Genomic DNA, 22,622 nt, shown 5'->3' with positions numbered 1-22,622 from the left:
TACAAACACACAAGTTAATATTTATCTTTCTCAATTTAACGTATTATGTCTCGGTAGTAAAATCAGAAAGCGACAGCATGCCTCACCAGAAAGCCATGGTGGCCAGCAGGGTGAAGACGCTGGCCTGGAAGACTTTATGCTGCAGACAGCTGCTGTACTTCTGACTCCAGCCTTCCTTCTGAACCTTCCCAGTCTTACATGTGTCAGGACCCGGTGTCATTGACACACTGCTGGCTTTCCTGGGTATCCTGTTGGAGATTACACAAGAAGTCCAGTTTTAACTTGAAATCAGTGGATATTTTTTGTTTACCATCTGTTACAAATACGATGCATCACTATCACAGTTTAAAAACATTCTTACACGTCAACACAGCTCGTCACATAAGCTTGCAAAAGTCAAACAGTCCAGTTTTATAAGGAGCTTCAACCAATAATTAAACCAATCACTGTCTGTGGCCTTGAGCGCAGATCAGCTGTGTTTTGTAAAGGCATGAACCTGCTGTCCTTGAACCTGCCTCAATTAGTCATTGACTCCATTTCCCACAATACCTTTCAACATGAAACAAAGGGCAAAACTACAGCACAGCAGTTTGTGACACTTCACTTCATAATTTCTTTTTGCTGCAGTGAGTCATTTGACGTCTTTTAACTTTGCAGCTCTTCATTCATTCACACACAAACACTCAGCAGTCCTCAGAGACTCAGTTGTCCTTGAACTGTGATTTGCATTGATGTGCTGATAACATGCTAATGCCGCTCTTATGTAACACACACACACACACACTTCATTAGTACTTTTCCACGGTGTTGTATAGTGCCTAAGTGTCCTAAGTTTGCAGTCGCAAGTTTGCAAGCTTGATTGATTTGTTCTGTATATGAGGGCTTAAATTATAAAGCTAACGAATCGCTTTCAGCAGCAGAACAGTTGTGCAGAACAGTTTTTTCCATTTATTGTATTTTTCGTAATTTTTTAAAGCAAGAAAATTGTGTCTCAAGATTTATTGAGAATTACAAAGAATTACACTGGAGGAAAGAAATGTTGAACTGTAGATGGTCGATGTTGTAATTAGAGGAGCATTTGGTGAGCGCACACCTTCAACAAGGCCAAATGCCCTCTCTCTAAATGTTAAGGAACGTAATAAATATCTGGATCTGCTTCAAGATGTAATGGGTTCCTCTTGGCCCATGCTACACTCTTCCACCGAGTTTTATGAAAACTGGGCAGGCAGTTTTTCTGATTGGATGAATGGATGAATGTACCCAGTGGAGCGCAGGCTGCCGGTCAGACTCTTCAGCTTGGCCAGTCGGCGGCTCCAGACCTCCAGCTCTTTGATTCGAGTGTCCAGGTTGTCGGTGAGCTTCGACAGCTGCTGCACCGCCCCAACGTTCTCCATGAAGATCTGCTCCTGGAGGAGGAGGAGGAGGAGGAGGAGGGACAACAACATCAGATCTCAAATGTTTGGTCGTGTGCTTCTGGCTAGGACTCATGGGAGCTGTAGGTATTCAATCCTAACAAATAAACCTTTGTCTTCATTCAAATGATTAATCAATGAAATGATTTTGGTTGATCGTCAGACAATCAATGGGCAACATTTCTGATAATCAGTTGAACTGTTTCAGTCATTTATGGAGCAAAAACTGCCAAACATCTGCTGCTTCCAGCTTTGAAAGATTTTCTGATTTTTTTAAGTTCTGGACTGTTGGTGCAACAAAGAAAGATATTTGAAGACAAAAAAGATAAAAAGAACAAACAAAAATGAAAACCAGGGGTGTAGATTGTTCTTTTTGTGAAAGGACACATGAAGCAGGAGGTTTGGGGGATCATCCCACAAGAAATTTTGTGCATCAAACACTTAATTTCTTGAATTGTGGTCAATTCTTCTGCATCAATTTATGGTGGAAATGTCACAGTACTTCCCGTCTCAACCATGCATAGTTGCTTCATCTTCTTTCCATTTTATGGCAGATGCAACTGTTGCTTTTGAGGTTGCATATTGCCACCAACTACTTTACCAAAGGTGTTGTTGCATCTATGAGTTGTGCTCTCGCAGTTAGTCAAAAATAAAAGTCCTCTGCTAATTTCATGTTTTAACTGAGGGGGACAGATAAATGTGCTTTAGTTTTGAACAGATTTGAAGGCATCCTATCTGACAAAAAACCTGCTGGTTAAAGTTAAATCTTCAACATAACAACAACATTAACCGATAAAGATAAACATAACAACGTCTGGAGTCAGAGGAGAGAGAAGAGGAGATTACTTTGTCCACCATGAGGAAGTTTTCAATCGTCTCTCCGTCAGAACAGGAAACGTCTCCGACCTCCTTCACGGCTGATGGCAGCAGCTCCTTCACCTCCTGAGCTATTACACCTGAAACACCATGTGATCATGTGATTATGATGCATTCACTGACCTGCAGATAAATTACAGTTAGTCGGTTTTATAATACCGTCATACCTGTCTGGTGGGTGTGGTCTATTCCCATGACGGAGGCAAACTCTGGTTTATAATCAAACTCAACTAATCTCATCTGAGTGATTCTCTTCAGCTGCTGCTCAGAGTCAACCTGACAAACAAACATTTAAATACACAGTCAGAAAACTACATTTGGAATATTTTTGTACTACCACTAGGGGGCAGCAAAGTGTTCGATGTTTGTGACTAACAAATAACCAAACTGGTTGTCATTTAGCGACCTGTTGCTGTTTTTCCTGCCAGGATAGCACCACGAAAAGTTGCTGTTCTTTACCAAGACTTAGCTGTGTTCAGTTAGTTACAAGTTATCAAACAATCCGTAGAAGAAAAGCATCACATTTACTTTATGTTCAGGAAATTAGTCAGTGGAGGTGTTGAGTGCTGCAAAGCGAAGATTGGATGTCATCAATTGGCAGTAACAGTTCTTGCTTAATTAGTCCAATGTCATATTTCATAAAAATGTAGTTATCCACTTTCATGTTTATTTCATTTAAGTATTTAAGTAATATGTTGTCGTCGTACCTCCTGGATGTTCTCTTTGGCACGGCGGTCTGATGGCTGCATGACGGCGCCCATCACCTTGGCGTTACCACAGACCACTAACGCCTCATCAGGGGAGTCGGTGTTGATGCCTACTCGTCCCTGACAGACCACGGCGTCCTGCATCGCCCCACGCTGCCACAGGGCATCGCCGTCCGTCTCAAACTGACCAGGGTTAGAGGCCTGCGGAGGGAGATGATGCTGCATGTGAGACTGATGACTGATTTACAAACAGGGCAGAGATATTTGTTACTGCGGTTCACTGCGGTTCACACGTTAATGATGAAAGTCGGTTGTTACCCTGACGATGATTCTCTCCGACACCAGAGCTGTGAGGAGGAACGTCTCGTCTCCTCCCACCGCAGCATACAGACCAACCACCATCTGAAAATATCTACAGACAAACACACCGTTAGCATGTAGCCCTGACTGTCCATTCATTCATTCATTCATTCATTCATTCATTCATTCATTCATTCATTCATTCATTCATTCATAACCTCACTCACACACCTCTGGTCAGGGTTGGGTTTGCCTTTCTTCCTCATGTTGTTGGATGTCGTCTCGCTGAAGTGCAGTCGTCCGAGCGTTACCTTGGTGATTTTGCCGCTGGGCAGACTGATCCTGAAGGATCAGAGGTTATTGTTTGTAAAATATTTAATTACATTTTTGTGCTATTACATTTTTTTTAATGTATAACGTAGAAAATACTGAAAAGAAAAGTTACAGGTGAACCACATTAAATTCCTGTGATGACTGTGATGGTGTCAGAAAGCAACACAGAAAGCAGCGAGAATACGCTCATCACTGCCCCCTGTGGCCACTGAGGTAAAAACACACAGCAACCCCTGACAGCTATTGTTGCTATTATCCAATCATAAGTGGGCACAGCAGGTCTGCGGTGAAATAGTGAGTGGCAGCCATGATAAGAACTCTAAGTGCTAAGGAAAGGAGCCTCAATGCTTCATGTCTTATCTTCTTTAGCCAAGGATACCCGGGACCATTCTTTACCAAGGGAAGGAAGATAATACCATGGCACAATTTCTTGCAGCAGCAACATTTACAGTGACACACGTCAATAACATCATCATCATTATGTGACCTTGTGTAAGCAAAGCTGGACTTTCTTAGCACGGTGGTTGTCTTTTCCTAAGTCCTTATGAATTCTTCATCACATCTTTCCTTGACCTCTTGATGTTTTCCATTGAGGTCAAGGGAAAATGGTTACGAAAAGACATACAATGTTTTTTCTCTTCTACTACAGCCCAGTCAAGTTTTGAATTTCTCCATATGCATTTTCATTATTTCTGTGTTTTCTACATGGATATCTAACTGGTGAAGATGAAGCCTTACCTTTGACATGTGGCTATAGCCTCAGTTTTCAGCTAACTCATGGAGGTACCATTAGGTTAATCACCTACAGCTGAAACTAAAAAGTTTTCATTTCGGCCCTAAAAAATTAAGGGTCTTAGACGAGAAATGTGATGTTGCTTATGTTTCACTTTGTTTGAAATTAAGGACCCCTTCTTTGAAAAATTAGTTTTGATTGTAAAATGCAACTCCGAACCTGTGTCCCACAGAGTTTATGGGCCAGTCCCAAATAGTATCAAACACGTGTATATTTGAGCTAGCAGCTGGTGCAACTGGCCATGATGGGCGAAGGGATGCTTTGTATGTTATCTACCTGACAGGGTGGAAGGGCTTCTTGCTGCGGTCGGGCTGAGACTGCTCAATGGTCACCTGGTGGCTCGGAGACTCCAGCTGTGAAGAGAAAGGTACCACACAGAGGAATTACTGAATGACCCCTATTGGTTGGGTTTTCCACAACTTTCATTGGCATTTCAGATTCTCTGGCAACCAAAGTGGCTCAACATACATGAGAACAAACTGCAAAGAGAAAATCAATTTTATCAAGATACTGTGTCCTGTATTGTTCAAGCTACCAGCGTCCCAGAGTCTGGTGTGCTTTGTTGACACTAGAGTTCACTCTGACACCCCCAGTGAGTTCAGGACTTTTGAGAATCTTGTTGCTCAGCAAGTAGCTGTTGTGCTAACTGCTGCTAGGTTAGCAACTCCAGTGTTTATGCTAAGAAAGACTAAACATGTCCTGGACCAAACTCTGTTCTGACCCTGTTCTGACCTTCAATGATTCTGCATTTTGGGAATTGTACCATTTTTCAATCGAAGTTTGTGATGCCCATTTATGTCTTCCATCTTAGCTTGAAGGCTAACTTGATTATGAGTTTAGCATAGTTTACCTTTATCCAGCAATGTCAATTATAATTGTTTGGTCACACAGTGTGGACAGAAGTTATGGAAGTCTTGTACGAACCTTGATCCCAAACACTTTTATCAGGAAGTGGTCGACCTGCTGCGGCCCACTTAACGTTCTGACGTATTGTGGCTCTGCAGCCACGCCGATATGAACGGTGACCTGGAAGTGGTTCTTCTTCTGGCAGACGAAGGCCTCGTCAGCTGCAGAGTAGTTGAAGCCTTTATCTGTGTCGACGTGGTAGGCAGGAGGAGACCTGGAAATGTAGGGTCAGGTGTAAGGATGGTGCTGTCAGTTAGTCCATCTAATTCTTTGGTCTGGAGCAAAGTATCTCAACAAGTACTCGTCAGATTTAAAATTAAAACGTTGATCCAGCTGGTTTCATACTCACATTGTCTGGTAGCTGCTGTCGTACAAAGTGCTCCAATGTTCTGGTCTGTACTGTTCCCAAGTCAGCAGCTGGTAGGATCCCAAACCACCTACACCGTTTCCTACACTGCCGCCTTGAGTTGCGTCACATTCATTGCAGGAAGCCTTGATTCCTGTTGATGGCTCCTCAGACTCAGACTCACATCTCCTCCTCTTTTTACTCTCTGAGGAGCTGAAGCAGGAGGAGACAGACAGATTTCGGACTGATAACTGGCCATAATCTGTTGACCTCAGAAGTTAATTCTGATTTCACAACACTGACAGGGCTGAAGCTCTACTTACCAGATGTGTAGCGTGGAGGCGGAGCCCATCTGACAGGTTGAAGGGGGCGTGGATACATGTGGGACCACACCTGGAACAGTGCAGGGTGTGGCGTAGCTGTTTGAGGGGGGCACTGGTGGGGAAGGAGGTGTGGGCGGGGTGTAAGCTTGCAAGCAGCTCTCTGGACTCAGGTAGTGTGTGTGTTCAGGTAGATGGTGTGTGTGCTGGTGCAAGGGGGCAGGTGGAGGGGGTGGGGCAGGTGAGGTCCCAGACGTGATGTAAGTGTTTGTGAGGCCCAAACTGTGGAGCTGTTCGTGGGTCAGCAGCTCATTGTGGGCGGGGACGGGGCCTCGATTCTTAAAGCGACAGGACGATGAGGGGGCAGACCGCTGTGTTGGCTGGAACACTTCCTGGGTGTTCTGCTGGTTGGACCAATAGGGCGCCTCGTAGTGCAAGTCTGCCAATCAGAGAATAACAATATATTACCAAACAGTTTCACCGGATTAGCTCATTTTCAGTAAACTTTAATATGTGAATCTGAGCTGCTGAAAAATTGTAAACCAGTTTGAGCTACTTTGACTGGCTAGCCATGCTACTGGTTAGCTCGCTAGCCACACCAGCTTGCCTCTTGAGTACTTTGCTTGCAGTACTTCCTACTGGTGTGCTACATTTGAACTGGGAAATTTCAACTGGATGACCCCCTGAGGTCAGATTTCCAACTCAGAAAGTCAGAAGAACCTCACCAACCTCAACCTAAAAATCCAAGATGGCTGCTACGTGCAGCAACAGTAGTAAAAGCTATAGTAATATACAGTTTATTGGCACTTTTGTCTCATATGCATCTCATTAAATCACACTACTGTCCAACTTCTATCAATGGACGTATTGATGCGGTGTTTGAATGCACAAAATACAACTGAATGTGTTGTTATCAACTGGCTTTGCTAACATGGCTAACATAGCTAAAATGGGTATTGTCTCATTTTCTGACTTGTTTTAATGGAGAGCTGATCACAGATCTGATTTTTCGAGGTAAATACAAAGCAGCATTTATCACAGGGACATGCAAATTAATTTTGATCTTAAATAATCTCACCTGGTGACTTTGGGGTTTTAGACAAATTACAAGAGTTTCTTGAGAAAAACAACAGAACCATGTAAGCTACAAGTGTACTTTAAATACTGTAAATGAAATAATACAATAAACACAACCATTTTTCTGGTTGCTGAGTATTTTATGGTCCTTTTTTTAAATTAGCGCCATCTACAGTCCATTAGGTATTACTGCCGCAGGATTAGAGTAAGTCTTAATGACTGAAGTTTTTCAACTTCCAAAAAAAGAAAATCCTGTTTAATTAGAACTCTTGTTGCAGTCAGTGTAGTTGTCATGTCAACGTTTGTACTTGAATAATGTTCCTCTACTGCCACCTAGTGGTTAGACCAGGTTACTTCCTGTTATGGAGACGTAAATAAAGGAACCTCACTGTGTTGAGAAACGGCCGCACGAGTTGGATACTTTCTAAAGAGAGCTACAGCTCATAGTTATAGCGCAACAGTAGTCGTTGAACACTACCTGGTATCTGTGGAGGTGAACAGGCCTCCGAGCTTGAGTCAGGAGGAGACTCAGGGAGCATGCTGGGAAAACAAACAAACAAACAAAAAAACATATCACATATTTTGGGTTTTTAATCAAATGTGTTCTATATTGTTTTAATGTGATCTCTTCTTTCTGCAGACAGCTTTCTGTATTTACAATCTTCACTCAACTGATAACCAACTAGGTCAATGCTGTTTGTGTGTGTGTTGTATAACAGTGTGTTTTCAGGAATGACAGAGTGGGTTTGCCCTGAGACCATCATCACTTCTTCTACAAGTATTTTTTTCTTAATTCACATTTTACATTTTGTTACATACTATTTTCCATTTTCAATATTGTTAACAACTTAAAAGTTCAATACTTATTTTACTAAGGGGGAAAACAGTGTAAGTGTAGAAAGTCAGATGTTAAAATCAGGAATCGTGTGTGAATCTTACAAGCTGTTGGGGTCCATGTCATTGCTGAAGTACTGCTCCAGGATGCTCGTGTCCACTGCGACAGAACTGTCCAACACACCGCTCACATCCTGACCTGCACACACACACACACACACACACACACACACACACACACACGATTATCAGCTGTTCTTAACTTAACCAGAGGAAGATAAGCTAATAGATAGCATACTGTACGTGGCCTGTTAACCTGCTTTGTATTTTAAGAGTCAGAAGAGTTTGTACGACTTTGGATGTTTTAAATGTATTAACTATAATAAAGTAGACAATAATAATATTTTGGATCAATTGTAGTATAAGAGTGTTTTTTAATTCATTTTTTTCCAGGTGCAATCTTTTTTTTTTTTTCAAAGAAATGCTACTCAAGAGTTTCTGGAGACTTCCAAGGACCCCTGGATCCTTATTAAGAACCAATAAAACCTCCCCCAAAACCTCTTGAACCTTTCCCTCAATGAACATGAATGTTCTCAAAGACCACCAGAAACACACACAACTTAAACATTCTTGTAAACCCAAAGAATCCCCTTAAGATAAACTTTATCTTCTGCAAGGATTCCTGGAACCTGGTACCTCAACACAAGGATCACTATTGCTGACTCCATGACACCTTGAGGACAACTTGAATCTCCTTAAGAACCCCTCAACCCTTCTTAAGGACCGGTAGAAACTTCACTAAAATTACTTGAATCTTTGTAAGGGCCACTTGAACCTCTTCAAGGAACAGTGGAACCTCCTTTTCCCATGATCAGGAGAACGACCTTAAGGACCTATTGAACATCCTGAAAAGTTCCTGGACTGTCGTTTTTAAGGATGACTAGAGTCACTCAAAACTCCTTAAGGAGGACCACTTAAACTTTCTCCATGACCCTTGGAACCTCCTCCTCAACAACCAATACAACCACTTACAGAACCACTGGATCCTTCTCTCAGACCCATCGTGCTTCCTCAGTAATCTTTATAAACAGATATCTGCATCTATGTGCTGAGTCTGTAGGCAGCGGTACAAGATTTTAGTATCAGAAGTGTTCCGGTTTCTGTTTGTAGTCCGAGTAGTATTGACCAATCACATTTGAGCAGCAGGCAAATAGTCTGTGTAGAGAGGACGAACGCATTGGCCGAAATGCAATCTCAGAACACATCGACTATCATCTTACAACAATTTTTTTTTTTTGGATGTATCCGCACTCTTACCCAGATATCTGTTTATAGAAATTAGCCAAAATGACCGGTTCACAGCAAATGCTGGCTACACTGGAACCCCTGGATTATTGGCCGATGCCCCCTGAGGCTAATTGTTGTAAAACTGATGGATGATGGGCTTCGGGTCTGCTTCCTCAGTGACCTCAACAATTGCTTTAAGGATAACTTGAACCTTCTTAACTACCCCTGGACCCTTGAAGAACTTAAAAAAACATTGAATCTCCTCAAGAGCAGCTAGAACGTAAATCAAGGAGCCCTGGAACCTTATTAAAGACCACTTTAACCTTAGAGAGGAATACTAGGAACAACTCAGAGATGACAAGAATATCCCAAAGATAACTTGAATGTCCTCAAGGACTTTTAGAATTTACTCATGGACCCCTAGACTGTCCTGTTCAAGGAGCAATAGAAACTTCCAAAGGGATCCCCACTAAGTTTCACAAGAACGGCTCAAAATTTGGTGCAGGAACCAGAACAGAACCCGTTCCATGTTGGTGGTAAAGGGGTATTCGAGGACCAGTGAAAAAAACCCTTTGACTCATTGATCCCTGAACTGCCCTCTTCAAGGACCAGCAGAACTTTCTCTAGCAGCTCCTAAGGTCCATAAGAGCCACCTGTGCCTGAAGGACCACTTAAATATTCTCAAAGGCCCTTGGAAAAATACCAAGAACCATCTGAACCACCTAAAGGCAACATGAATCCCCCTGTGACTCTTGGACCCTCCTCAGGAACCAAAGAACTTCACATCAGAGCATATAATGGTGGACACAATGAGACCGATGGGAGGTGACAACTCACCACTGAAGAACTGCTGCAGCGCCTCGTTCTCTCCCAGCACCTGGAGCGGCAGCCGTCCTGCGCTGGGATCCATGCTGACCAGCAGGGGGCGCTGCAGCCGGGGAGTGAGGAGGTATCAGGAGGTCCCCTGCTGGAGCTGCTGCTGCTGCTGCTGGAGGGCTGAGGACAGACACTGAACAAATTAATATATGTTCATAACATTAAAGAGCATTTTGAAATATCTAAACATAGAACGATTAATTCTGAACATCAAAACAGAAGAGTCGACGGTGTCCTACAGCCAGTGGTGCAAAGTAACTAAATATTTTTACTCAAATATTGTACTTAAGTGCCAATTTGAGGTTTTTAAAGCTTCAGTTACTTTTCAAACTAAGATTTTACATTTAAAAAGTCAAGCTATGATCCACTCATGATCCACTCATTAAATACAATTTGTTAAAGATTAAATTAGTTTGTCCTTCCTGTAACATCTCAGCACAACTTTGTTCCTCTCCCACTGATCATCTCACGACCCCTCAGATTTATGTTGTGACCCTTTGGAGGGGTCCGAAACCACTGGACTAAACTACCAAACCTCACTGTGTAAGGTGATTAAAAGCAGCTCCTCTGACGTCGACCTTTGCATTCACTCAGCAGAATTAATAATAAAAAATATAATGATAAATTCACGAAAAATTTGGAGGTTATGTACTTTTACTTGTAATGGATTACTTAAACATCACGGTACTGGTTCTTTTACTTCAGTAAAGGATCTGAGTGCTTCCTCACTTATTGTTTTTAAATTGTTTTAAAAACAATAAACAATTATTTTAGTATTTCTTTCCTGTTAATTATTTTATGTCCCTGTGTTGCTTTGTCTATTTATGTACAGCACTTTGTTTCAGCCGTGGCTGTTTTAAAGGGCTATATAAATAAAGTTGAGTTGAGTTGAGTTGAGATGAGATTGCCGGGGTCATGAAGGACGAGTTTATGATGATGAAATAATAATCACGTCTGATACTGATGAAGAGTTCAAGGTTAAAACATGTGACACAAAGAAACCTCTCAGACACACACAGACATATAATTCATTCTTAATTTCCTAATAGCTTCCAAACAGATCTGTGATGTGTCAATAACTGCAGGGAAACTGAGAGTTTAATTTGTGCATAAATAAATTTAAACAAAAAATAAGAACTAAGTTAGAAGTTAAAATTAATTTCCTGTTTTCTAAAATAAAGTTTAGCTGTTTTTAAGAAAATTCCTTTAAAAAGCAGCTGCCACCTAAAGACTCAACTATGTGACCATATTATTATTTTTATATATGTATATATTCTCTGTGATGAGCACCAAAGTCATTTCCAGCAAACTGTGTTTTAATGAAATAGCAGGATCCCAGCACAGTATTTAATATGAGTAACATAAAATTAGTGTTAAATCTTAGTCTGGAGGTCAAAGGTCAAACCAACAGAGCCTTATTTTACTTTATTATCTGGAGGGAATCTCAGAGTTTGCATTAATACAACAGCATGAAACAAGTGAAAGTGATGTTTGTGTGAAATCAAGAAGCTGCAGGTTTTACAACAAATTAATAACATGATGAAAAGCATGAACATAAGTGTTACACAAGCGTCCATTGATGCTTTGTCAGGAGGCAACAGGAGCTCCATCAAATATGCCATAGCCTTTTTTCTTTTAACATTATCTCCAAACTCAGTTTCATCTGGATCATCACATTTATATTTTCACATCTGGATCTCTATCGTCTGGTTTCAAACAAACTGATAATCTGATAATGTGTTCAGAACATTTACAGATCTCAGCTGAACATGCCTCGACAGTTTTTCTGTACATTAATTTTATTTCTTACATTTAATTTCCAATTTAGTTTTCTATCCTGGTTTTTGGTTTTATTTATATTTATTGTTTGTTTGGGGTTTAAAGCACTCTACAGTTGTGTGAAGAAAAGCGCAAAACTAAAAACGTTTCTTATTGCTGTTATAGGAATTTTAAGGTTTTGTTATTAACATTAAGTCATGTCGTTAATGGTGCACATAAAACCATCAGTATTCTTCAGTATTCATTTGGAGATTAGTACCTCGGGAGAGTTTAAAACATCTTGCACAAATAAAAACAAAATATTGAGGATGTTTTTGTTTTGTAAGTTTATTCCAACATGATTTGATTTTACCTGATTAAATTTGACGCCTTTTAGGCTCTATAAAATTACATTAATTATGAATGGGGCGTTAGATTAAGGAAAGTATTGCGTATAAAAATGATGATAATGACAGATACATGTTGTCACTCTACCTTTATTTTGTCACCACCTGGTTAAATCTCCATATGGATACATCACAGATCATTCATCTTCTCACCAGTCTACAACAGTATATATTTTATATTCTATATTATTTTATTCTGAAGGCTTCATTTGCATTATTTTCCTAAATCATGTTTTTGTGTGTCCAGGCCAGGGGATATCAGTCAAACTGGTGCTGGTTGTATTAATAAGATATTTTTAATTATTATTTTTTTCATTGTACAGTCAAAAGAATATCAGTCAAGCAGCTGGTTTATTCATTGTAAGAATAGCTCTCACCTGTTTTTGCAAATGAGCTCTGTTTTATTTCTGTATATGACAAATAAAGATCTTTGGAAACTTGTTTTTAAGCATCTTCTTAAATTTTACAAAATATATGTAATTTATTAAATTAGTAGAACATTTTCTGATTTAAATTAAATAATATTTGATCAAAGAAGAAATGCTTAAAAAGATTTCATGCTCCAGTCTTGAATCCCGGCCTGGTGTGTTTCTGCAGTTGTTGCCTCATTGTCCTTTAAAATGTTTATTGTCTCGTAAAATCTAAAGCTCAAGGAGGAGCATCATGTCCCAGAGAAGGTGCACTCACTGAAATCACTGCAGTTCTGGATTATATATTATTTTTGTTTTGCCAAGTCTTATTTTAAAGCCGCATATAAAAGTCGACAAAGTTGGGTTTTTTTATCTAAATGTAGCCGTTCTGATCCAGATGTTCTGGCGTCTGTCTTTCTAACTGACCTGAAAACAACTGAGCCACAACATGGAGGATGAAATTAACTCTTTGTTTCTGTGTCTAATGATCTGATTTCTGGTGTTAAACAGACGCAGCAGCTCAGATCTGCTCGACACAAACAGCACCAGACATATTTGTTCAAACACACCTGTCGGCCTCTCCAAGATGGCCTCCAGTCCGTCGATGATCTCAGAGTTTATCCAAGCTGCTCGTCCTCAGGTACAATCCATCTGTGGTCAGAGTCAGATATTAGAACACAGAGGTCCTCCACACGTGTCAGCTCTTCTTCTGTGGTTTGATTTAAGAGAAATATTTCCTTTTAGACATGAATTCTTCTTGTTGTTTGTGGCGTCTGCGGATCGTCTCTGTCCGCCTGAACTTTGAGCTTTGAACAGGAAGGAGGTAAAAGACATTCACACACCTGACGTAGGCGTACAGCACACCAGTGTGTGTGTGTGTGTGTGTGTGTGTGTGTGTAAGATATGAAGTCATAAACCATCTTACAGGAAGCACACACACAGACCTGTTTGTATCACTACACTTGTGAGGACCCTGAGGACTGGCATTCATTCATTTCCGAGCCTCTGACCTTCAAACCTGAACAAAAAAAAAGTTCAACAATTAAAATATGCCGAGTCAGATGTTCACATTGATTCCACTCGCAGGTCTGTACAATAATAAGAAGCCAGAGCTAGCAGCGTGTTAGCTTAGCTTAGCATAACGACTGACATAGTCGTGTCTCCAGCAGTGTGTGACAGGTTTAAGGGCTGATTTACGAGCGCACACTCACTGATCATCATCTGAAAAGCTCAACATCTCTCTATTTATGCTCTCAACAAATAACTAACGTGAGCCAACTAGGGTTTGTCCCCAGGTTCACTGTAAACTCTGACTTATCCATCTCTCTCACTGTGAAGTGTGGCGGTCGGTGGCTGCTTGCTCTGCTGCCATTCAGCGGCTAACAAGCGGAGCTAGCTGCTAACAGCCACCGCTGACACTAACAAACTCCACAAGTCCATTCATCAGCTCCACCATCCACAGTCAGACACACACGGCGGATTATTTACTGCTGAATTACAGCTCACAGCTCGCACCAACATGTTACCGGCCAACCCTTCGCCTTAGGACAGTGGAGGACGAGAGAGTACGGATGTGAATGCACGGTGAGAGTGGTGCTGTTCATGCTGCGGCAGGTTACAGTCTGTTTTTGCAGCGTGGTTTCTGTGGGAAGGCCCTGCGTTTTTGTTGTGTTGTGTTTCCTGCCATGGAAAAGAAATAAACGTGCTTCTGCGCGTACGCCAGTACTGCTTCCTCATTTCTTCGGGTGGAGTTTGTCCGAACTCCTGGAGCTAGTTGCCAGCAACAAGCCAAGTGGTAAATATTATCTACAGGAAACCAGTGTCTCCCTCTGACGGTTCGGAGCGACAGACTGGAGAAGGCAACAAACTGAAACATCCTGGTGCAGACTATTTACTGGAGTTTACCAGCCTGTTGCTCATGCTGCATTTGAAGTTAATTACGAGCACGGCTGTTCTTTCAGTGTCACATAGTCCACTGCTGACATTTTCATCACGTCACATCTCCTCAACGAAAATGAAAAGTTTAGTTTTATTTTTTGTCATCAAGACATATTTTTATTTCTTCATCATCTCGTTTTTGTCGTTGGCGACAATTTTTCTTCATAGTTTTCGCCAATGAAATTAACACTATATTCCAGAGAAGGTCTATCTCTGGTAGAATTCAGTGTGGCTCAGCCCACGTCAGCATGGTTTGACTCGGCGCCGCCAAAAGAAGAATGGAAAAAGGGTAATGTTGATAACCACTGACGAGGACCTGTTCCATATGTAGATATAAATAACTCATTTTAAGGTGACGAAAACACAATGGTTTTTATTTTCAGGTGTTTCTACACTAAAGGACACATATTTATTATATTATTTTGCATTCCTGTTAATAGAGGCCCTTAAATCCTACACACTGTACCTTAAAGAGAACTGGGGTCTGATTGTTGTGAAGAAACATCTTCACCAACTTGAGAACACATGAAGCATTTAGAAAACAATAATTTGACGACACAGTGGTTTGGGAAAATCTTGCTTATTTTAACAGTGTGATGACATCATTCAGATGTTATAGCTAAAATGATCAAAAGGCTGACTGATATCTGCAATAATATCTCAATCATATCATAACAATCTGACTGTCCAACACCAACAGTGACAGATCGCCAACTTCTACAACTTCATAATTCACAAACTTTGGGTCCGTCCCAAGTCTCTTATTTTTATAGTGCTACTGCTAGCTCCTCGCTTGAACCGGAAGTCGTTGGAGGTCCGCCATCTTCTAGGCCGTCCCAAGTCTCTTATTTGTGCAGCGAGGAGCTAGCGCTAGGAGCTAGCAGCAAGCTTTAAGCAGCTACGAGCTAGGATGGTCGAGAGCTTCCTATCCGGAAGAGTTTTTCAGCTGAACGCCATGACGTATAAATACCCGCCCTCTACGTCTGGCACATTTGAACGAGATGGCGGAAACAGTACAAGAGTAAGTACCCATTACATGCATTCTTTTTAATGAAACGCTGTAATTCCCGTACCTACTTCAAAGAGTAATGATATTTCATGCAAGATTGTTATGTTGCAATTAGGTTTATTTCAGTCACAATCCGTTGCATTGTTCATCGGACTGTCGGTGCGGCTGCTACATGGAAAAGTGTGTGACCAGAGTCATGACGGCGGGGGGGGGGGGGCTACTGTTTTGGTCAGCGAATATAATGAGACTTGGGATGTGCCCATAATAACGCCAGACGCTGGCTGCTTTACGGAGCAGATTCAGCGGTGCCACCGTCATCAGGAATGGACGTCGCTTCACATGACGCTTCAGTGGAAAGGACGTCTCATGTCTCTTAAACCGACAATGCTCGCTCATCGCTCCTGCGCTAGCTCCTCGCATTTCCTAGGTGGGAGGGGCTAAAACAGCTAGCAAAGTCGGCTAGGTAAGATAACTAGCAGTAATTTAAGAGACTTGGGACGGTGCCCATGGCAACAACAAGCGTGTCCCAACCATGTGCATCACTTTTTAGTGTCCCCTGGAAACAGTCTCAGCTGTGTTGGGAGCTTATTGCAGAGTGTTTAATAAATGCTGTACACTAGGGTGACCATATTTTGATTTCCAAAAAAGAGGACACTCACCCGGCCACGACATAGCCTACTTAAATGATACTCGCAGTTTACTCAAAGATGCCTTATAATTTTAATATATTTGAAATTTATATGTATGGATAGAAAATTCAGTTATTTTACAAAATAATATCTCTCAAAGACAGAAATTCAGATCGGCCCCAATAGGGGACACATACACACACTAGAATGTGGCGATCCGAGCCCGACGGTACCCGACAGGTCGGGCCGGGTTTGGTCAAAAATGTAGCTATAAATTGTATTTGGGCTCGGGTCAGATTCAGTCAGCTTTCAGTGAAAATGTAGTGTAAAAATAAATAAAATCCTATTGTCTGTCCTGTTTATTGCTTGGGCACTGTTATTTACGTGACAACACCTGAACGTAACACACACACACACACACACACACACACACACACACACACACACACACAGTGGCTGTTTGTTTCTACCTCTCTCCTCTCTGGAAGCCTCGGACCTCCAGCCGCCCGCCTTCACCTTGATTAAACGCTGAAAATAAAATAAAAGAGGGAGACAGGTTTTTCCTATTTTATCTTATTTTGTTATATTTCTCCTTCTCCTCTCGCTGGAAGTGTCGGACCTCCCGCCTCCCGCTCCCGTCTCAAACATGGAGGTCTCCCTCTTCGCTGAGCATGTCCGGCCTGTTAAATAGCCTGTAACCACTGTGTGACACAAACTCAGTGCTTTGGTCATTAAATAATGTCGGGCTCGGTTCAGGTTCAGACGGAAATATGCAGCCCGTGCCGCACTCTAACACACACACACACAAACACACGGAAAACCGGACACTATCATCAGTTTCTAAAAACCCCGGACGCCCCGGACAGGACGTGAAAAGTGGACATGTCCGGGTAAAAGAGGACGTTTGGTCAGCCTACACGTGTGTCGTCACATTAGAGACGAGATGACCCTGAATTTGTTTGTGTGATGTAGCTTGTACAGTGCATTGAGCCCTCAGGGCCACCGTAGGTAACACCAGTCTACAGCTGTATTAAAGACATTAATGTAGAGTGGATCATTTTCTATCCTTCTTTGAAAACACTGCTCCAGATCTGTCACATATTGTATTAAAAGGGAGGGCTGATTGCAGAGTTATAATGTGGGATTACTTTTGTTTCTTAAAATTATAAATGTTTATGTTTTATAATCTATTCACATCACATCTTTTCGCAGCCTATTTGTGTGCAGTTAACTCTTCATGGTGTAATAATGATGGAGCTTGAATCGAGGTTCAATTTTGTAATTCTTTTTGTTAGACCTCATAAAGATAGAAGTACTAAGCACACACACCTGCAGGATCCTTATCTGTTGTACGTCACGAGTAAACACTCACTGTCTCAGAGGTCGACAGGAGAGGCTGTAGAGGAGAGACGAGGTCCATCATTCATCCTTCAGAAGGTGCTGAAGACACTGAAAACTAAATGAGAGTCAGTGTGAGATTCACACAAACATCCATCTGTCAGTTTAAAAGTGTTTTTCCTTTATTTTACTTTAAAATGTGCCTTTAATTTCTGTTCATCTTCATCTGAATGAAGTGCAGTACCATGATTCAGCCTGCAGGTGGCAGTGCAGACCGTCTAAAGAGTTCTGTAAATTTGAGTTAATTAACAGTGAAAATAAATAAATAAAAACAGCCTGTTTAAGTCAAACCACAATGAAATAAAGTCATCTAAAAAATATTGTACATTAAACATTTAAATTCAACATTAACTGAGCAGCAACAGGCCAATCAGATGAATAATTCCAGTTGTGTCTCTGTGTGAGTCCAGCAGGTGGTGCAACAGGACTACTGTTGTAATACTACTACTTTAATGTCTTCTGTCCAGTCCAACATGTCCTCAGCTGCCCCACACAGTGAGGGACGAGCTGACAAACAGACAAGAAAAAGAAAAGAAAAGAAAAGAAAAGAAAAGAAAGAGAAATAGAAAAATAAAACCACAACATAAATTGTTTTGTCTTGTTAAGGACATGTGTCACACAAGGCACCATTTTGAAATGAATAGTATTCTTTTTAATCATTTATCTTTGAACACAGGTATATTTCCAAGGTGCCAATCGAAATCACGTGCAAGAGCCCCCTCTCTCTATGGGCCCCTCCACCCCAGGGCAATCGCACTGCCTGTACGGTCTATGATTATTGGAAATATGGAAATATGATTGATTGGATTATAACTTCAGGAAGTAGGGCAGAAGAAGAGGGCATTTTAGGTTAGAGACCGGAACATTAATTATGTCACACAGTGTGACGAAAACTCTTAATATTCCAATAAAGTTAACATTAAAACTTTAAAATGTTTTTCAACTCTCGTCAGTAAACGTTTAAAGGGAAATTTCGGTTTATTTCAACCTGTCTCCTATCGTCCTAAATTTGTTTCAAGTGACTAGTGACATAAAAATAATAGTTAGCATGTTAGCCGTTAGCCTAGATACAGCCGGGGTGCATAGTAGCGTCAGACCTGTTAAAACGTAAGTGAACAGGCAACCTTCAAGTGCAAAGTTAGTCCACTAAACAAGCTTTTTCTCCACAAAGACCGCCTCATATCGTTAGGATAAATGTCAGAGAACATATAGAAAATGACATGTAAACGTGTTGTCTTACCTTACCGGTGTGCTGCCATGTTTGTTTACCATCTAGCTCTGCTTTCCAGAGCTTGAAATATCGCGAGAACAAGCAGCAACAGCTGGAAGGCAGAACCGGACAGTAGCCTGAAAAGTTCATTTATTTATTTTATGAAAGATTTATAGAATAATGGCTGACTTTTTGCCAGACTTCGACTTTGTGGAGGAGGAATCTGATTTTGCAGAGTTTGATGGCCGCCCTTATTTATTTGAGCCAGAATACACTGACGAAGAGCTTCGTGAAATTGAAGAACGGAGGAGGAGAGAGAGGCGCAACAGGTAGAGGACGAGAGAGGAGGAATGGCTGCTGCAAGGCTGTGTAGCTCTGGAGATTGGTGGTGTACCTGTGAATGCTGTGCCCCAGTGCCCACAGAAGAGGAATGCCTCTGTTGCAAGGAATGGGACCGGTTGCAGCCTTATTTTCAAGGTCTGGATGTGACCGAGGACGAGACACCTCCACCTGGAGTAGTATCCAGCTGGGCTTTATCTAGAACTCATGAGATATATTTCGGCCGTGCTTTGGAAAGCAGAGCTAGATGGTAAACAAACATGGCAGCACACCGGTAAGGTAAGACAACACGTTTACATGTGGTTTTCTATATGTTCTCTGACATTTATCCTAACGATATGAGGCAGTCTGTGTGGAAAAAAAGCTTGTTTAGTGGACTAACTTTGCACTTGAAGGTTGCCTGTTCACTTACGTTTTAACAGGTCTGACGCTACTATGCGCCCCGGCTGTATCTAGGCTAACGGCTAACATGCTAACTATTATTTTTATGTCACTAGTCACTTGAAACAAATTTAGGACGACAGGAGACAGGTTGAAATAAACCAAAATTTCCCTTTAATAATGGCAGATGTGAAGTTTCTGTTTTTACTCTAAGTACTAAGAACTAAAAAATATTCTTAACGTCACAATTCATAATTTGTTTGGACAGTAACCTAAAGTTTTGGAGGTACACATATACTTTTAATGACTAAGTTCAGCGCACTCTGACTGTAAATAAGGTGACAGAGTGAATAAAAAGAGCTTGTTTATCAAGATAATTATCACCACCAGAGACACCGCTCACACACACACACACACACACACACACACACACACACACACACACAGAGCTCTGGTTAAGGTTTGATCAGATTTCAGTGTGTTCAGGTCACAGTAAGATCCTTGTTAAAATAGAAATAAACCGACTGTTGTTCAGAGAGACGGATCAAAGTCAGCGGCCGTGTTGAACCACTCACCCGCCCTGACATCCTCTCTACTACAACAGAACAATAAACAGATAAAGATTCAGACCACAGGAATTTAATTTAATTCCTGGCAGCGTGAATAAGGCTTTAAAACAGCTTGTTTAGATCTATTTATTTATTTTTTACGTTGGGAAATGAAATGTTAATGCTTCGTTTTACGAGCCCATAAATTGCTAACGATTTTCTAGGAAGTTTCTTGGAGGGAACTTTAGTGATCTGGCGTTAATTACACAGAAAACAGAGACAACAGTTTATAAAATGCAGACGATGAATTTAATCAAAGAAAGCCTCAGTTTCACTAAAAGGTACCGGAAATTAACTCAACAGCAAACTACAGGAATAGAAAACATTTGAGAGACCAGAGACTCTCAATCAAAGTTATGAATCAGCTGTTTTTCTCCTTTCCTTCAATATTAAGTGAGATAAACACAGTGACACATATAAACCTGTTCATCCTATTTAAAATCATTTTCAGACAGCATCATATTTCTGTGACCTCTCTGCTGCTTCTGTGAATGAAACATGAAAATAATTTCCACTTCACAATAACTCCTCTGTCTGCTCTTATCTTATCGTCATCACACACTCACACACTCCATTGTCTTCCTTATCAGTGTTGTGTTCCTTATCGCTGACCTGGATCCCAGATTACAGCAACAACATCAGCTCCTCTCCCCTCGCCGTCGAGCTCGCAATGTTTTTCATAAAAGTTATGACAGAGATGGAGGTCTGTGAGCGAGAGTGTCACACGTTTAACAAACGACTGAGTGAGTGAGCGAGGATTTAATATCAAGTGTTGCTTCTTTAAAAGTACAAATGTCTAATTAGCCTTGAAAAGAATTGAACCTAATTTCTAGAATAAATGTTTTCTAAATAAATGTTGGTGGCACTGTGCGTTTCTGCAGATCATGGGTATGCTACGATTTGTATAATGAACCTTTTTGTTTCTTTATGTTTCAACAACACTGTGGTTTACATGTGGTTATGTTTAGGTTACGTTAAAACCACTTAGTTATGGTTCAAATAAAAATGTTTTGGCTTAAAATACCCACCTTTCATGACACTATTGCTGCACTATCTCCGCTGGACATACAGTGATGTCTAGGTTTAAAAAAAAGACTTTTCATGGCACTATACCGCAGTAAATGCAGTAATGTCTTAGTATCGACGTTCTGTAGCGCTATCCTGGCAGCTAACGCAGCAATGTCTCAGTTGAAACACAACACTTTGGCAGCACTATCCTGGCCGAAAAAAAACAGCTGCGTTGTGTTTAAAAACGACTGCTTTTCATGGCACTATCCCAGCAGGAAACGCAGTGATGTCGCGGTAGAAAACAAGACTTTTTGCTGCACTATCCTGGCTGGAAAAACAGTTATGTTTAGGTTAAAAACAACCACTTTTCATAGCACTACTCCCGCTGGAAACACAGCAATGTATCAGTCAAAAACAGCTACTTTTCATGGCACCATGCCGTCTGGAAATGCAGTGATGTCTTGGTAAAACACAATCATTTTTTGTTGTGCTATCCCAGCAGGAAATGTGGCAATGTTAAAGTTAAGAACAACTAGTTGTCATGGCACTGCTCTGTCTAGAAATGCAGTGATGTCTCGGTAAAAAACAACCACTTTTGTGGAAAAATCCCCGCTGGAAACGCAGCAATGTCTTGGTAAAAACGGCGCTTTTTTGGTGCATACACTTGGCTGGAAATACAGCTGTGTTTAGGCTGAAAACAACCACTGAAACATGATGTTCCAGTTTAAAAAACTGCTGGAAACCCAGCGATAACTAAATAAATCACAAACAGGTTTGTTGTTTATTGGTATTTAACTGCGGTCTGCAGCTTGGCAGGCGTCTCGTCTAGGTTACAACATTTCCTCTGGTCATGTGATCATGGGAGGAAGCTTCAGTTTCTGCAGCCACAGAAGAAGAAGAACAGACAGAGTGAGACCCTTTAAAACAACTTTGACATTAAACTCAACATTTAAATAAAATAAAATCAGTTGAGAAACAGCAAACTGTGACTCAGTGCTCCGATTCCTTCGTCGTGTGTTCTGGGTAATTGCGCGATTGCTTCAGTATAAATTCAGTGTGACTCACCTCGGCTCCGTTTGGAGAAAGTCCCCACTGATGAACTTCTTCCCTGATGCTGAACAGCTAACCTGATCACAGCCTGTCAACACACCGACCTCTGACCAATCACATCACTGAGGAAAAAAGTATCCATGGACAAAAGTCCAAAGAGTCCCATGTAAAAAAAAGAGTCGTCTATAAGCTGTTATCTGTCAGAAGAGTCATTTCATTGTTTCTAACACAGAGTAAAAAGTCCAGGATTCACCTCAGAGGTGGAGGAAGAGGAGGAGAGAGTTACAGTACTTGAGTAAAAGTACTCTGTTACTTTCCACACTGATAATAAATGAAAGTGTTTTAAACGTTTTAACGGCAGCAGATATTTATTTGTATTATTCTGCTTCACAAACCCTCGTCTGATAAAA

General features: G+C 41.1%; 1 protein-coding gene across 1 annotated transcript in view; it reads right to left on the bottom strand.

Annotated features, from left to right (window-relative positions):
* The window catches only part of LOC125882759 (myelin regulatory factor-like protein), a 28,283-nt gene extending 9,397 nt beyond the window's left edge, over positions 1-18,886 (bottom strand). The window contains exons 1-17 of the mRNA XM_049566612.1: positions 18,857-18,886; positions 17,591-17,674; positions 13,212-13,293; positions 10,029-10,187; positions 8,010-8,103; positions 7,549-7,610; positions 5,997-6,432; positions 5,677-5,886; positions 5,346-5,541; positions 4,698-4,774; positions 3,527-3,637; positions 3,314-3,407; positions 2,996-3,196; positions 2,456-2,564; positions 2,259-2,368; positions 1,261-1,406; positions 87-248 (exon numbers count right to left, since the gene is read on the bottom strand). Of these exons, the coding sequence (XP_049422569.1) occupies positions 87-248; positions 1,261-1,406; positions 2,259-2,368; positions 2,456-2,564; positions 2,996-3,196; positions 3,314-3,407; positions 3,527-3,637; positions 4,698-4,774; positions 5,346-5,541; positions 5,677-5,886; positions 5,997-6,432; positions 7,549-7,610; positions 8,010-8,103; positions 10,029-10,101 (2,081 nt within the window). The 5' untranslated portion in view covers positions 10,102-10,187; positions 13,212-13,293; positions 17,591-17,674; positions 18,857-18,886. The remainder of the gene's footprint in view (positions 1-86; positions 249-1,260; positions 1,407-2,258; positions 2,369-2,455; positions 2,565-2,995; positions 3,197-3,313; positions 3,408-3,526; positions 3,638-4,697; positions 4,775-5,345; positions 5,542-5,676; positions 5,887-5,996; positions 6,433-7,548; positions 7,611-8,009; positions 8,104-10,028; positions 10,188-13,211; positions 13,294-17,590; positions 17,675-18,856) is intronic.
* Between the last annotated feature and the right edge of the window lie 3,736 nt (positions 18,887-22,622).

Source organism: Epinephelus fuscoguttatus, linkage group LG22 (genome assembly GCF_011397635.1).
Source record: "Epinephelus fuscoguttatus linkage group LG22, E.fuscoguttatus.final_Chr_v1".
In the NCBI taxonomy this organism is placed as follows: domain Eukaryota; kingdom Metazoa; phylum Chordata; class Actinopteri; order Perciformes; family Serranidae; genus Epinephelus; species Epinephelus fuscoguttatus.
The sequence above is the reverse complement of the archived record's forward strand: the minus strand, read 5'-3'. Positions and strand labels throughout refer to the sequence as shown.